This window comes from Chiloscyllium punctatum, chromosome 15 (assembly GCF_047496795.1).
Source record: "Chiloscyllium punctatum isolate Juve2018m chromosome 15, sChiPun1.3, whole genome shotgun sequence".
Taxonomy (NCBI): Eukaryota; Metazoa; Chordata; class Chondrichthyes; order Orectolobiformes; family Hemiscylliidae; genus Chiloscyllium; species Chiloscyllium punctatum.
In genome coordinates, this window is record NC_092753.1 from 76205589 (window position 1) to 76221294 (window position 15706).

Sequence of the window (15706 nt, forward strand, 5' to 3'; positions counted from 1 at the left end):
CATTTTATTTATACCTTTTAGCCCTAACTGTTTTGAGTTATTCCCTGCTGTCTTCATATTGATTGAGGGCTCTGTCTTCAGTTTCCTAGACCTTATGTATACCTTCTTTTTCTTTTGGACTAAGCTCTTAATTTCTCATCCAAGCATCCAAATTTTGCTGTCCTTATCATTGTATCTTACCATTATCCTTATCATTCACATGCTGGTCCTGCACTCTAAATCAACTGGGTCTTCAAAAAGATTCCCACATGGTAGATGTGGATTTACCTTTAAACAACCTCCCCCAATCTATATTCCCCAGTTCCTGCTTAATATTCTGATATAGTTAACCTTCCCCCAGTTTTTCATCCAAGGAATATTTTTAGCCTTATTCATAAGTAACTTAAAACTTATGATCACTGTTCCTGAAATGTTCTCCCATCAAAACTTTTATCAACTGGACGGGCTCATTCCCCAATCTGGAATAGTATGGCCCCTTCCTTAGTTGGACTATTTACATATTGTTTCAAAAGAAAAAAAAAACACACTGGACATATCTAATAAATTCCCTCATATACAAAGCCCTGGCACTAAGTGAAACTAGAGACTAACCTTACTCACCAGTCACCAAACTCAGGTCTGTCACTAATCCCTGTGAACCACAACCTTCAAGGGCACTGAGGGACGGACGATAAAGTCTCGCCTTATTAGTGACTCTCATATCCCAGGAACAAATATAAAGAAACAGTCAAGTACAGTCACTTACTTGAAATGCTTTACTGAGCATGTGCTCTCCTTCTTTTACTCCTAGCAAATTGATTATAGTTTGCTTTCCGTATAGCTTTTTCATTGTTCTAAAATGTCTGTAAAAGTTCAAAACAAATTATATTCAGGAAATGGAGACGTGCAAGATTAGTTTTCAACATAAACCTTGAACATCAGGAACTCTTTGCAAAAAGACAAAGTTACTGCAACTCAATCATGATAGCAATCACTGCTGAAAGCAAACTCCATACCTATCAAAAGCAGGTGCATTGGCTTCAAAGCCTCTGGACATTCGCACACGATGGGACCCAACCTGTACACAAGTTACACAAAAGAATTTGAACAATTGTTAAATTGAAATAATGCAAAGATAACAACTAAATCACATGGAAAAATTGAAGAAAGAAAACTCAAAAAGAGAAATAAATACTGTATTTCGGGACTCAACTTCAACTAAGTAGTTAAGCACTTTCCTCAACAGATTATTGACTGAATATAGGAAAGGCTGACCGCAAAATCACCAGTTCCCTTGCTTTGAAAACCAGCTATCAACTGTCCAAGTTTTCTCAGTCCTCTAACCTCAAAATGTGCTAAGTTTTAACAGTCTTTCATCAAGTATGATAGTTGTTTACAAATGAATACTTCAAAACTTAGTCTTTATTGTTTTCTTAAAAAGCATCTCTGCTAATCCCTTCTAGGATATTGCTTACTTACATAGAGATGGGGCAGTTAGAAATGTCTCTGGTTTGCTGAGGGTTTCTTCAGGGCAAACCATACCTCAAAATAAGCAGTAATATTGAACTGCTGTATGTGCTTCCCGTAATGAAATTGTTTATCATTATTCACTCCAGCAATCAATGCCAAAAGTTTCAGAGGTTCAATCCCACATCTTTTTTCATTTGAAATACATCACTTATCATCGTAATCAAAGCAGATATTGAAAATTAAAATCTTAGTAGAAAAAAAATGACTCAATAGCTTAATGCAAGATCTAAATTGATAAAATTTAGATAAAACTGTAAATAAAACAAGAATCTGCATAATTTTAAAAGACTAACCTGAAGACCTGGTTGTTCCCAGAACAATGGGACAGAACCTCGAATCTGGATAAAGGAGGACACACAATCATCTAGGAATATTACCTGTGGGAAAATATGTACTCTATTACTAATCAAGATGAATAATAGTTTAAATACAATTCCCGACTATTGTTCAAATGCCTTTAGTCTTATCCTCAAGTGCAATGAAGAAAATAATGCAGAAACTAATTTAATTAAATGGGTTTTTGATGCCATTAGATAGACATATCCACTTCTATCTTGATATCAGGGGCATGTTATTCTCTGCATTGCCACGAAGAGTGAAAAATTTGGAAACGGAATGTGAACCAAATAGGGAAAAATCCATAATATCCTCATTAGTCCATCGTGCTAACTCCAGAAGACACATTTTTCTTCCTGAAGAGATTGGACTCCTCAATCTTAATATACAGCATGCTCAAAATATGGTAATTGTTACCATAAGGAACCTTTGAGTGTAACAGCATTGAAACGCTTTAAAGGGGAATCTAAAAACAGAAAAAAAATTTAAAAATCACACAACATCAGGTTATAGTCCAACAGGTTTAATTAGAAGCTCTATAACCTGATGTTGTGTGATTTTAAACTTTTAACACCCCAGTCCAACATCGGCATCTCCAAATCATGACAGAATGTTATGCTGATTAGAACAGTAGGACATGAGAAATAGGAGTGGGCTGCCTGGCATTTCACACCTACTCCATTTCATGACACATCATAACTTATAGATAATTTAATTTGTCTGCCTATTTTCCATATCACCAACTTCCTTTATTTTTCAAAGCTATCAACCTCCGATCTAATGTACATTCAGCAGCTGATGTTGATATCTTCTCAGAAGGTTGTCAAAGATACACAACCTTCAAATATTTTTCATCTTCAGCCCCCTCAGAACCATGATTTATTTCGATATTCTCATTCTCCTAAACCCTAGGGCCCACTCTGCTCAATTTCCTCCAAAGAATCAACACAGTCAAAGGTTGAATAAAGAAAGAGACTTGCACTTACACTATGTCTTTCATGACTACACTAACGCCAAATCACTGGACTGCAAATAAAAAATGCTTGCGTGGGACATGACATAAATCAGTCGGTCACATCAGTCTGTTTGTGCTGCAAATTGTATACCAAACAAGGAAATTGTATTTTTACCGTTATGACAATGTATGTGACTGCAGAAGGGAATAGGGTCAGTCATCAAGGTCGACAACACAGAACAACTGTTTGACTCATCAAGGCCACATTAAAAACAAGAACCTAACAATTCTAAGCCCATTTTCCAACACTTGGTCCATAGCCTTGCATACAAGTGCATATATTAATATTTCTTAAATACAATGAAGGTTTCTACTTCATTAATCCTATATGCAGTAAGTTCCAGATTCTCACCAGCTTCTGGGTGGAAAAAAAAAGTGTTTTTCACATCTCCACTAAACTTTCTGATCCCTAGCTTAAACTTATACCCCGGTCATTGATCCCTCTATTACGAAGAAAAGTTTCTTACCGTCTGCACTCTAATGTTAATTATGTCCCTGCTCAGTCTCCTCTACTCAAAGGAAAACAACCTCGGTCTATCCAATCTCTCTTCAGAACTAAACACTACCCTAGGTAACAGTCTGACAAATCTCCTCTGCCCCCTCTCTAGTACAATCATATTCCTCCTATAATATTATTATTTGTAATGATTTTGTTGAAAATATATTTAGCACTTTTGCCATGCAAGGAAAAGGGAGATGGGTGAACACTGATGTTAGTGGGGGAGGGGATGTTAACAAACTCATTAGTTTCATTCCTATAGTATTAGCACTGGAAAGAAAATAGCTCATAATATTAAAGGAGGTAAATGGTCACAACATAAACAGCACTAAAATCATAGGAGGGACATGGTCATTTTTAATTTTACTTCTGACTTTTAAGTTCCTACACTGAAACATTCTGAAGTACTGTCAAAGTACTTCATTGTCTGTAAACCACAGACATCCAGTGGTGATGGTAAACACTACATCAGTACCATTTCTTTCTTCAGATCCCAGCTTTAGATATCCAACCATTTTCACAAAACAGATTTTGATTTCTTTATCCCTAACGATACTGGAGTTCAATAATTCACTCAATTGCTTCAGCTGACACACCATGAATGGTGGCAATGCCATCAAGAATGGATCTCTCAGGGCAGAAGGTCACCTTTTAGATGATGGCCCAATTTAATTGTTCTTTATATTTCACTTGTAGACTGACAGGCCACATCTTCTTTGGTACATCCTCAAGTTGTTGCAGATAGTTCAGATTTTCTGTGGGAAGTCGAAATCTGCAACTTCACCACTTGAGTCAGTTACCAACTTGCGGTTTATTATATCTGCTCCCGATCAGATCCCAATCACTATCAACAGATAGGCTGTCATTAATCTGAGAATTCCTGAAAGGCTTATGCCCAAAACATCAACTCTCCTGCTCCTCAGATGCTGCCTGACCCACTTTGCTATTCCAGCACCACATCTTTTGACTGGCTTTCCAGCATCTGCAGTCCTCACTATTATAGTATAGGGTGTGGAGTGATTCCAGTAGGAAATTGCAAGATTTCAAATCAGTGTTTGGGTTGCTTTTAAGATACTGCACCAATTGGAATAGGAATAAACATAGGAAGTTGAATGTGTTAGCACAGGAAGCTAATACAGCCACACTGGTCTCAACATCCCTGAAATAATCCACTTCACCTTCCTGAAGTGAACATCTACCACATTTTTGTGGTAGTTCCTGGGCTAGGTTAAATACTGGTACGCTGCTTTTGGTAGACCCAGCACTACTGAAGTAGTGTGTTGGCTCTAATGTTCCAAAATGTTACCCACCAGCGTACATAAAGTTAATGTGCATCTTCATCTTGGCTTCAGTGTCCTGAAGGTATTGCCAACAGGTAAATACATCAATTTTTTTGCCAAAATATGCTGACTTTAGGTCTTGCACAAGTGGTCAGTTACAAAACTGAACATGATGTTTTTCACTGACCTTCAAACTGTTCAGATGGAATGCCCTAACAAGTCTCGACAATGCTTAGTCTATTTTCTGAAGTAGGTATCCAGAACACAGATCCTCTGAGTTTTCTCTCAATGCCCTTAATTTCTTTAGCCTGGAACGTCACAGCCACGTCATCAGCAAGCACTGAGTTGCAACTCAGAGAGGAAGGTTACTAGTTTTTATGTTGAAGAAGGGTAGCATGAGGATGGATTCCTGTTGGAGCCTTTGTTAGTATGAGTGGGTGGCTGATTTGATCTTCAAGGTATACAAAAGGTCCTGTCAGTTACTGAATTCATTCGTTATAGGGTTTTTACGCAGATTGTTTTGAGGATTAGCTCTCCAAAATTCAAAAAACATTTGGGTTATGACTAATAATGTTAAAAATTTAATTTCTTTGTTGCTGTGTAACTCTCATTAACCGGTTACTAGTAATATGAATCAAATGGGGATGGTTTAAACAATAGACTGACTCAAAAATATTGTACCTGCTCAGTTTCAACAAAATTAGCTACTTGTCCATCATCATTTGTTCCTCGCACATTGAACCTGGTCCCTGCTCTTTCACAGCTGAGCCGTGAAATCAAGCAAGCTTTTGCTTGTTTGTGAGCAGCATAGATAGTCCTGATCTCCACTCCTCCACACATGAGTCTCAACGCCCATTCATCACAATTCACATCATAATGCTTCAGGTGCAAGTGTAATGACTGGTTCCTGTATAACGTAAGAGTAGGAAACTTTGGTCAGTATTCACATTTCTAAATCAAAACTTCAGATAACTAAAGTCTAAGAAGCTATTTTAAAACATAACTACATTTTACTTATGGCAAAGTAACTTATACAGCTTTCTGGTCATTTGGAAGACTTAAGATTCACACTACTGAAAAATTTGACTTGCATGCCCTGGATATACAAGTCTTTAAAAGTTTAGGTTTCAAAAAAGCTGGGACCTGAATTTGTCCAAGTTATTCATGGTACGTGTATAGAATGAGCTGCCAGAGGATGTGGTGGAGGCTGGTACAATTGCAACATTTAAGAGGCATTTGGATGGGTATATAAATAGAAAGGGTTTGGAGGGATATGGGCCAGGTGCTGGCAGGTGGGACTAGATTGGGTTGGGATATCTGGTCGGCATGGACGGGTTAGACTGAAGGGTCTGTTTCCATGCTGTACATCTCTATGACTCTAATGCGAATTTAGTAAACAATGTATCTTATGATTCCTACATTTTTAAATGAAAGAACATTGCATCAAAAATATTATAACCAATCTCTAATGATGCATTGTTTCCAACGCAAGCATTAAAAATAAACCTTCAACTCACCAAAAAAAACGGTTATCTGTTGTATGCTCTTGCATTCTACGATGGGCATTCAGGCTCAAGTCTAGACTGACACCACTGGAAGACCAAGCAAAATAGAAGCTTCCAGAATTCAACACCTTCCTTACTTCAGAGATACGTTCCTCATCTGAAGGCTCATTTTGAAGAGAAATAAATTCAGTAGAGGTGACTCTGAAGACTTCAGAATCTTGTATCTTCCCCACGGACATACAGCCAGTCACCAGCACAAGGTAATGCAACATGTTGTCACCTGCAAAAAAAAAGTGCACTAAAAATTTTGTTGAGGTTGTAAAGTGGTGCAATTAGACATTTGTATTTCAGTTGTAATGTGAGATTCCAAACTTAGTTCAACTGTTAGGAATACTGTCCTAGGTGCACATTAATTAGATTAAAATTTATTTTGAAGGTTTGCTTGTCTGTTGTTAAAAGAGTACTATTTTAAATCTATTCTGAAAACATTAATGCAGCAGTTGAGATGAAATAATTAGAAAAAAGGGGACTGAAATTCAACATTAACTATTTTATTTAGGCAAGACATTACGTTAAATGGAATAAAAGTCATAACTGGAGGCTGAGATACTATTAAGTCCATGTTTTTTTAAAAAAAATCATTCGGTGGATGTGGGTTTCACTGGCTGGGCCAGCATTTATTACTCATCCTTACTAGTCCTTGAAAAGGTGGTAGTGAGCTGTCTTCTTGACCGCTGCAGTCCATTTGGGGCAGTCACAGTGCTGTCAGGAAGTAAGTTTCAGCACTTTGACTCAACAATAGTGAAAGTGCACCAACACAGTTCCAAGTCATGATGACTTGGAGAGAACACCGCAAACAGTGGTGCATCAACAGGCCTTGCCCTTCCAGATGGAAATGGTTGTGGGTTTAGAGGGTGCTGTCTAAGCAGCCTTGGTGAATTTATGCAGTGCATCTTCTAGATGATGCATTGTAGCAAAGTGTATCAGTGCTGATGGAGAAAAATGTTTGAGGACATAGGTGCCAATTAAGCAGACTCTTATCCTGAATAGTGTCAAGTTTCTTCAATATTGATGTTGCTCTCATTCAGCAAGTAGAGAGTGTATTCCATCACAGCCCTTAGTTTTGGTCTGACAATGGTGCACAGGCTTTGGGGAATCAGGCATCAAGTTACTCACAGCAGGATTCCTAGCCTCTGACTCGCTCTTGTAGCTACTGTGTGGCTGGTCCAGTTCAGATTCTGCTCAATGGTACCCAGCAGAACGTTGATGGGGGGAATTCAGCAATAGGGGGGAATATCATGGGTCACGGCTTGATTTGCCTTTGTTTGAGATGCTGTTGTTAACCATGGCTCCTCTACATTAAAGAGTGAGATCGCAGCACAGTGGTATTGTCACTAGACAAATTGCCGAGAAGCCCAGGGGAATGTCAGCAGACAACCATGTCAGCTGATGGAATTCAAATTCAATTAATGAAATATGGAATTGAAGTCAAGTTTCTATAATGGTGCAATGAAGTTATCAGTTACTATAACATTCCATCTGGTTCACAAGTACTCTTTAGACAAGGAAATCTCCCAGCCTTGCATGGTCTGGGTTTCTTTCTACTGAAATTAAGAAAAAGGAGTGAGTTAATTAACACTTATAAGATCTTTAATGGTCTTAACAAGGTAGACTTGGAAAGGTGGCTCCATGTGTAACTTCCCTAACCCTATCACAGGAGCTGCCCTTTAGGACAGAGATTAGGAAAAGTTATTTCTCAGGGTTGAGAGAATTCAGAACACACTGCCTCAAGGTGAGGATCATTTAATACATTTAAGACAGAGATAGATTGATTTCGTTACCTAACGAGAATCTACCTTTATTCAAGGGTAGATAGTACATGGAGTTCAAAACACTAACAGTTCAGGCACAAATGTACTGAATGACAGAGCAGGCTTAAGACTGAATGGCTTGCTTCTACTCCTAATTTGTATTTTTAGATGCCTGGCCTACATCACACTCCAGATGCATAGAAATGTGGCTAACTATAAACTGTCCTTTCAAGGGGCCTAGCAAATCACTCATATCAGTTGCACTGCAGCAGTTCAAGGCAGAAGCTCTTTAAGGGCAATTATGGATAGGCCACATAATAATAAAAAGGAAAATTAACACATGTTCCTGATTTCTCTTTTGTGCCCCCATGTTAAAAATATACAAGGAAAAATTCAGTGAGGATGGAATGATTCTTGCAGCAATGCCACTTAATCTGCCAGTATCCAAGGTCTGTGCAAATAGCAGCCACTTTAACATGATACTTGGCTTGGTGCCAATGGAAGCATACTGCCTCACAGCAAGAGGTTAATCCCTTCAGCAGAAGAGAAAAATAATGAAAAACGAAATGAAAAGTTTTAAGGATAGTCTTTCCCAAAAAAAAACGATGCTTTGAGTCATTCAATTTAAATTCAAACATTTGCAAGAGCATTATATCAATAGAGAATTTAGCTGAAGGCCTTCAAGAAGCATGGACATTAAAGTAAAACCCAACCCAAATCCTCAGATTAAGGATAGTTGCACATCAATGACAAGCAGCAAAGTACTATAAGACAAAAAAATGCTTCAACATATTATTGATGAGAAATAGGGTTAGGAGATAGTGAGGATTGCAGATGCTGGAGAGTCAGTCAAAGTCAATAAAGTGTGTCACTGGAAAAGGCACAGCAGGTCAGGCAGCGTTTGAGGAACAAAAGAGTCAACATTTCAGGTATAATCCTGGATCAAGACTGGGAAGGGAATGGGGCTACGGTAAAGGTAGGTGGGCGACGATAGGTGGGCAAAAGATAGGAGGTGATTGTGATAGATCAGTGGGAAGTGTGGACCGGATAGGTGGGAAGGAAAATGGACAGGTAAATCAAGTCAAGAGAGGTTTTTGCTTGGGGCGAGCGGGGGGATGTTAGTGAAGACTTGGAAACCGGTGTTCAATGTTGAGGCTGTGTGGTTGTAGGCTCCTGCAGTGGAAGATGAAGTATTCTTCATCCAGTTTGCCATGAAGGAGACCCAGACTGGATGTGTCATCAGGGGAGTTGAAATGGATGGCCACCGGAAAGTGGAGTTGGTTGGTGCGTATAGACCAGAGATGTCCCCTGAACTATTCCACAAGTTTGCACTCAGTCTCTCCAATGTAGAGGAGACCACAGACAGCAATGGATGCAGTAAACAATGTTCGAGGATATATAAGTAAATCTCAGCCAGATTTGGAATGATCCTTTGGGGCCTTGGATGGAGGTGGGGGGGGGGGAAGGAGGTATGGTTGCAGGTTTCGCACATCCTGTGGCAGGGGAAGGTGCCTGGTGCAGAAATGGGGTCAGTGGGGAGTGTGGATCTGACAAAGGAGTCCCAGATGGAATGGTCTCTGTGAACATGGTTTTTATATCTACTAAAAATTACTAATATTGAAATTATTCATAATTATATTTGTACATTTAATCAACTTACCAAGGTTCAACCTCAAAACTCCGAGAAGACCATATGCATCTAGTAGCTTTGTGTACATGTTTTTGATGGCTTCTTTCTCTGCTGATGCTGTATGAAACAAAATAAAAGTCTTAATATTGGGTAAGAAATGCCACTAAGTTAAATTTTAATATGCACAACTTCTCATCTATCACAATAAAAAGACCATCAAGCAAAGGCAAGATCCAAGTTTTGGGAGGGAGTCATATTCCTGAAGGTTCCTTCCTTGAATTTCCGGAATCAGCCTTAGCTCAGTGATAGCATCTCACCTCCATTATGCTCGCACCCAAAATAAATTTGAACAAAACAGATTATTCGATCATTTGTTTAATTATTGTTTGCGGCACCTTAACGAATGCAAGTTGACCGACATATTTCTTACACTACACTAGTAATTCCATGTCAAAAATCTTTAGTCAGCTGCAAATCTTGCTGGAACCTGCAAGTTACTTATAAATTTTCATGAGAAAGTATCATTCTAAGCATCTGCATTACTGAACATTGTATCAAATAAAAACTAACAAGCATTTTATTTTTAGACTGTTCAAACTGCATACATTCCAGTACCTCGGTTTATCAAATGTGGTGTGTAAATAATTACTTATTCGTGGATGAACATGTAACAATTGCATAAAAGCAAAATGCTAGAGATCTGAAATAAAAACAAAGTACGGAGAAACTCAGTAGGTCTAGTAACATCAGTGGAAAGGGAAACAAGATTTTTTCAGAACTGGTTCAATTTGAAAAGATTAATGAATGAATGTTTCGGCACTTTCCAGCATATGCAAAAAACTGTACAGTAATTTCACATGTGTTTCAGGAATAACAGAAAATAATAATCTATAATTTAAAAGATCCCGACAACAGTAAGTTACTTTATTTGCCTGCGCAAGGCAGAATAATGCAATTTAATTCCATAAAAAGGAGCAACAGGACACAGGGTTAGAAAGATTTTTTTCAATAAGCAAAAGAGATTCATTCATATTCCCCACAATATTCTTTACAGATTCTCAACCCTAATGCAGTATCACTCCCATCCTAACTCTTCAATTTCTGACAACTTATTCTCTCCAGTTTTGGTGATTGAGAGACTCCTTTCAGTTCTGAGTGCTTGAAATCTTCTAGACAAACCCTCACAACCTGGACTGCTGAAACACCTTTAATGCTTCACAAATGAATAGACATTCTGCTAACATGAAACTGTGTTTCAGAACTAAACCCCATGATTCTGAACTGAACTCAAACTACTTTTTCTGTTAGTCAGCAAATTCAGCATTAAAAGCACATCAATTAACACCACAGGCATCTGAGTGAGGCACCTTCATAGAATATAAATGAATGATTAATAGTTCTTGCTGACTGTGTTGACCGCTCCACTGATGGCCTACTATCCACTGCTTTATCTCAGTAACTCAACCTGCCCTTAGGAAAGGGAGATTTTGGATCCCACTAATTTAGTCCCCCCCATCTCCTCCTCTCAAAAGTCTCAAAAGGTACAAAGACCAGGAAAGAGCTCCAAAGCAGCTTAAAGAGGGATTCTGAAAGGAAACTTGCTAGGGACAACAAAATCAGCCATCACAAAGGGAAAACAGGTACTCAGAAGAAATTTGGGATATTGTCAGTAGCATGGAGAAATGGCAAACATGTTTAATAATTACTTCATTAGAAAAGGAGGGCAGCATGCTGAAAGTCCTGAAAAAACTAACAGTGGATCAAGGTCAGGGACTAAAAGAAATTAAAATAAAACATCAGTTCTGAGGAAATCAATGGCAGTAAAGAGTGCAAATCTCTTGGATGTGGCAGTTTCCATCAGGGTGTTAAAGAAAGTAGGGGAGCACATTGTACAGATACCATAACTATATAATCTTTCAGAGTTTCTCTAGGGACAGGAATCAGTCTCTGGATTGGAAAATTGCACATCACTCAGCTTTTTAAAAAAAAGGGGTAAGGGGAATCTAAGGAATTACAGACCAGTTAGCCTAACATCTGTGATAGGGTAAATACTGGATTCTGTAATCAAAGATGGAGTAACCAAAAACCTTTAAAATTTGCCATTAATTAGAGAAAGCCAGCATAGATTCATGACAGGCAAGTCATATCTGACAAATCTCGTTGAATTTTTTTTTAAAGAGAGACCTAAGGTAATAGCCAAGGGAATATCTGTGGGTGTTGTTTATATGAACTTCCAGAAGGCACCCAATAAAATTCCTCATAATAGACTCTGAATCAAGGTAGGGCGGCAAGGTGGCTCAGTGGTTAGCACTGCTGCCTCACAGCACCAGGGTCTCAGGCTCGATTCCAGCCTTGGGCAACTGTGTTGAGTTTGCATATTCTCCCCATGTCTGCGTGGGTTTCCTCCGACTGTCCAAAGATGTGCAGGTTAGGTGAACTGGCCATGCTAAATTGCTCAGTGTTAGGTGCATTAGTCAGAAGGAACTGGGTCTGGGTGGGTTACTCTTTGGAGGGTCGGTGTGGACTTGTTGGGCCGAAGGGCCTGTTTCCACACTGTTGGGAATCTAATCTAATCTAATATCTAATCTAAGCAACCCACAGAAACGAGTGCAAATTACTGACATGGCTGGGAAATTGGTTGACTCGCAGATAACAAAGTAGAGATAATGCGTAGGTGCTCAAATCGGCACGATGTGACTAGTGATGTTTCACAAGGACCAGTTAGGGACTCATTGATTTATTCATGTTATGTATTAATGAAGTGGGTGATAGCATAGGAAATCATATCAAAATTTGATAACAAAGTTGGGTTGCATTGTAGACAATGTAAGCGATAGCAGAAAATTACAAAGATACAGAATAAATGGGCAAATGAAGTCCAATATAGGCAATAAAAATCAGATCAACAACGGTCATGGTCAGCAATAGTTTCTTAATTCCAGATTTTTATTGAATTCAAGTTCCATCAGATGCCAGGTGGGATTTGAATCCAGATCCCCAGAACATTACCAGGGCATCTGAATTAATAGTCTAATGATAATACCACTAAGCCATTGCCTCACCACTAAATGATGCTGGATCAGTTGTGTATTCTAAATCCCGGATTAATTTTTGTTAAGTAAAGGTTGTAGGGTATATGGACCAAAGCCTGGTATCTGGAGTTAGACCACAAATCGGCTGTGATCTCACTGTACGGTGGAACACCACCATTATTATTCCGTCCAGACTAATTTCAAAACTCCGTGACCTTGGTCTTTGCTCCGCCCTCAGCACAGGATCCTCAGATTTCTGACACACAGACTAATCAGTGAAGATATACAACCGCACCTTGTTCACAATAACACTCAATACTGAAGACCCCAAGGATGCATCCTCAGCCCCCTAATGTTCTCCCTTTACACATACAACTCTGGCATTCATTTGGAATTTGGCAACATCGACAAGTTCCCGGATGACACCGCCGTAGTGGGAGATATATCTAACAATGACAAATCAAAACACAAGAGAAATAGAGGGCTTGGCACATGGTGCAATGAAAACAACCTCTTTCTGAATGTCAACTAAACTAAAAAACTGACCGTTGACTTCAGAGAGAAAGAAAGAAGGAGAACACGACCCCATCTCCATCAAAGGAGCTGAGGTTGCAAGGGTGGATAGTGTCATGTTCCTCGGAGTGACGATACGGACAACTTGTCCTGGACTTTCCATGCAAATGCAACAGTCAAAAAGGCACAACAATGCCCCTTCTTCCTCAGGTGGCTCAGGAAATTTGGCACATCCATCAAGATCCCCACCAACTTTTACAGATGGACCAGTGAAAGCATACTGTCTAGGTGCATAATGACCTGGTATGGCAACTGCTCAGTCCAGGGCCTTAAGAAACTACAGAAGATGTTGTGGACAGCACAGACCATGGAGGAAGTCAATCTTCCATCCACCGACTCCATTTACATGGCTGCCTGTCCATGGCATTAAGCTAACATCAAAGACCCATCACACTCCAGTAATGATGGCCTATAATCTCTTCCATCAGGCAGAAGATACAGAAGCCTGAACACACACTAGAAGGTTCAGGAATAGCTTCTTCCTGGCTGTTTTTAAGACAGACGAATAGACTTGTTAGCCTCAAGTAACGCTGATTTGCTAAAGCTGATCTCACCTAGCACACACCCTGTGTAATGTAACCTGTATGCCTCTGCCAAAGTCTTTTAGATCTGTACATCCTTGCTTATCCTGATCTGCCTATAAACAATGCTTTTCACTGTACTTCAGTACAAGTGACAAAATCAACAGCTCAAGTGGCTGAATGGCCTACTCCTGTTCCCTATTATATACCACCCTGCTTTTTGTTCATAGGCCATACTGGATGAAAGGAATGCCTGAAAATGCATTCTTAAATCATCTTTCCCCATATAGAAATTGCTGCAGTGACAAAAAAACAAGACAGATCTTGTTGTTTGTCTTCTAACATACCTGCAGTCGCATGACAGAGCACTGTTAATGCCTTAATGCGTCAGCAACTCCATCAATTAGTTTTTCACAAGCTCAGGCAGGAGGCCAGGAAAATCCTTTATGGCAGACAGCTTTGAGAGTCCATCGTTGATCCAAAAACAAAAATCACCTGCCCTTCCTGAATTATAAGTATTACACTTACAATGCCCACAAACTACTCACTGACATTATACGATTGCATATTTTCTGTATGAGATTTATTCAATTAGAATTTGAATCTATGAACACTTTCAGTTTTAACATTCAAGTGATTTACCACTCGCTAAGTGAAGTTTTCTTCTTCCCTGGTCAGCCACCCAATCCATTTGATGCAATCCTTTGGTGCTATGTTTTCTGGACAAAGTGATACAGTCAGCCAAGGGTCTATTGCATCGAAACAAATTCAAATGGTCAAATGTCGATCAAAAGGTAGATCAAATGGTCACCACTTCCTTGAAAGGATACTACAAGTCTAAAGTCTTTCAGCCTTTGAACAATCATAACTGACTGAGAAGTGTCAACCTTCCGTTTTAACAAAAATATACAAGAACAAATTACTGCAGATACTAGAAACTTAAGTAGAAACGGCTAGGGTAGAAAAATGCAAGTCCACAAGACCACAGCATGTAGAAGCAAAATTAGACCATTCGGATCATGAAGTGCTCTGCCATTTAAATAACTCCATTCTCCTGAAAGCATCTGTGGAGGCAGTTAATCTTTTGAGCCCAATTAGATAATTCTTCAGAATTGAAGCAGCTTGGGAAAAATAACAAATTGCTGGAGAAACTCAGCAAGTCCAGCAGCATCAATGGAGAGAACGCAGAGTTAATGTATCAATCTTCTGAACAGCAGAGGGGTGTAGTGGTGGTCAGGTAGCACAAAATGCGATACCAAAAAACCATAACTGACTCAAACCATGGTTCTCTCTCCATAAATGCTGCCAAATCTGCTGAGTTTCTCCACCACTTTCTGTTTCACCAAAAACCAAGGTCAGGGTTAGCTTGGAAGGAAGAAGAAATTAAATGAAATTATGGTTATTGAACAAAAAAGAGAAAGAATGGTAATGGTTAGAACATAGAACATAGAACATAGAACAATACAGCGCAGTACAGGCCCTTCGGCCCTCGATGTTGCGCCGATCAAAGCCCACCTAACCTACACTAACCCACTATCCTCCATATACCTATCCAATGCCCGCTTAAATACCCATATAGAGGGAGAGTCCACTACTGCTACTGGCAGGGCATTCCATGATCTTACGACTCGCTGAGTGAAGAACCTACCCCTAACATCAGTCCTATATCTACCCCCCCTTAATTTAAAGCTATGCCCCCTTGTAATAGCTGACTCCATACGCGGAAAAAGGTTCTCACTGTCAACCCTATCTAACCCCCTAATCATCTTGTACACCTCTATCAAATCACCCCTAAACCTTCTTTTCTCCAAAGAAAACAACCCCAAGTGCCTCAGCCTTTCCTCATAGGATCTTCCTACCATACCAGGCAACATCCTGGTAAACCTCCTCTGCACCCGTTCCAGTGCCTCCACATCCTTCCTATAGTATGGCGACCAAAACTGCACACAATATTCCAGAAGCGGCCGCACCAGAGTCTTATACAACTGCAGCATG

General features: G+C 39.4%; 1 protein-coding gene across 10 annotated transcripts in view; it reads right to left on the reverse strand.

Annotated features, from left to right (window-relative positions):
- synj1 (synaptojanin 1) overlaps nucleotides 1-15706 on the reverse strand; it is a 99687-nt gene that overhangs the window by 66077 nt on the left and 17904 nt on the right. For all 10 annotated transcript variants that reach the window (XM_072585505.1, XM_072585503.1, XM_072585511.1 and 7 more), the window contains exons 3-8: nucleotides 9616-9702; nucleotides 6157-6424; nucleotides 5321-5546; nucleotides 1803-1886; nucleotides 996-1057; nucleotides 746-842 (exon numbers count right to left, since the gene is read on the reverse strand). In XM_072585505.1, coding sequence (XP_072441606.1) covers nucleotides 746-842; nucleotides 996-1057; nucleotides 1803-1886; nucleotides 5321-5546; nucleotides 6157-6424; nucleotides 9616-9702 — 824 coding nt within the window. The remainder of the gene's footprint in view (nucleotides 1-745; nucleotides 843-995; nucleotides 1058-1802; nucleotides 1887-5320; nucleotides 5547-6156; nucleotides 6425-9615; nucleotides 9703-15706) is intronic.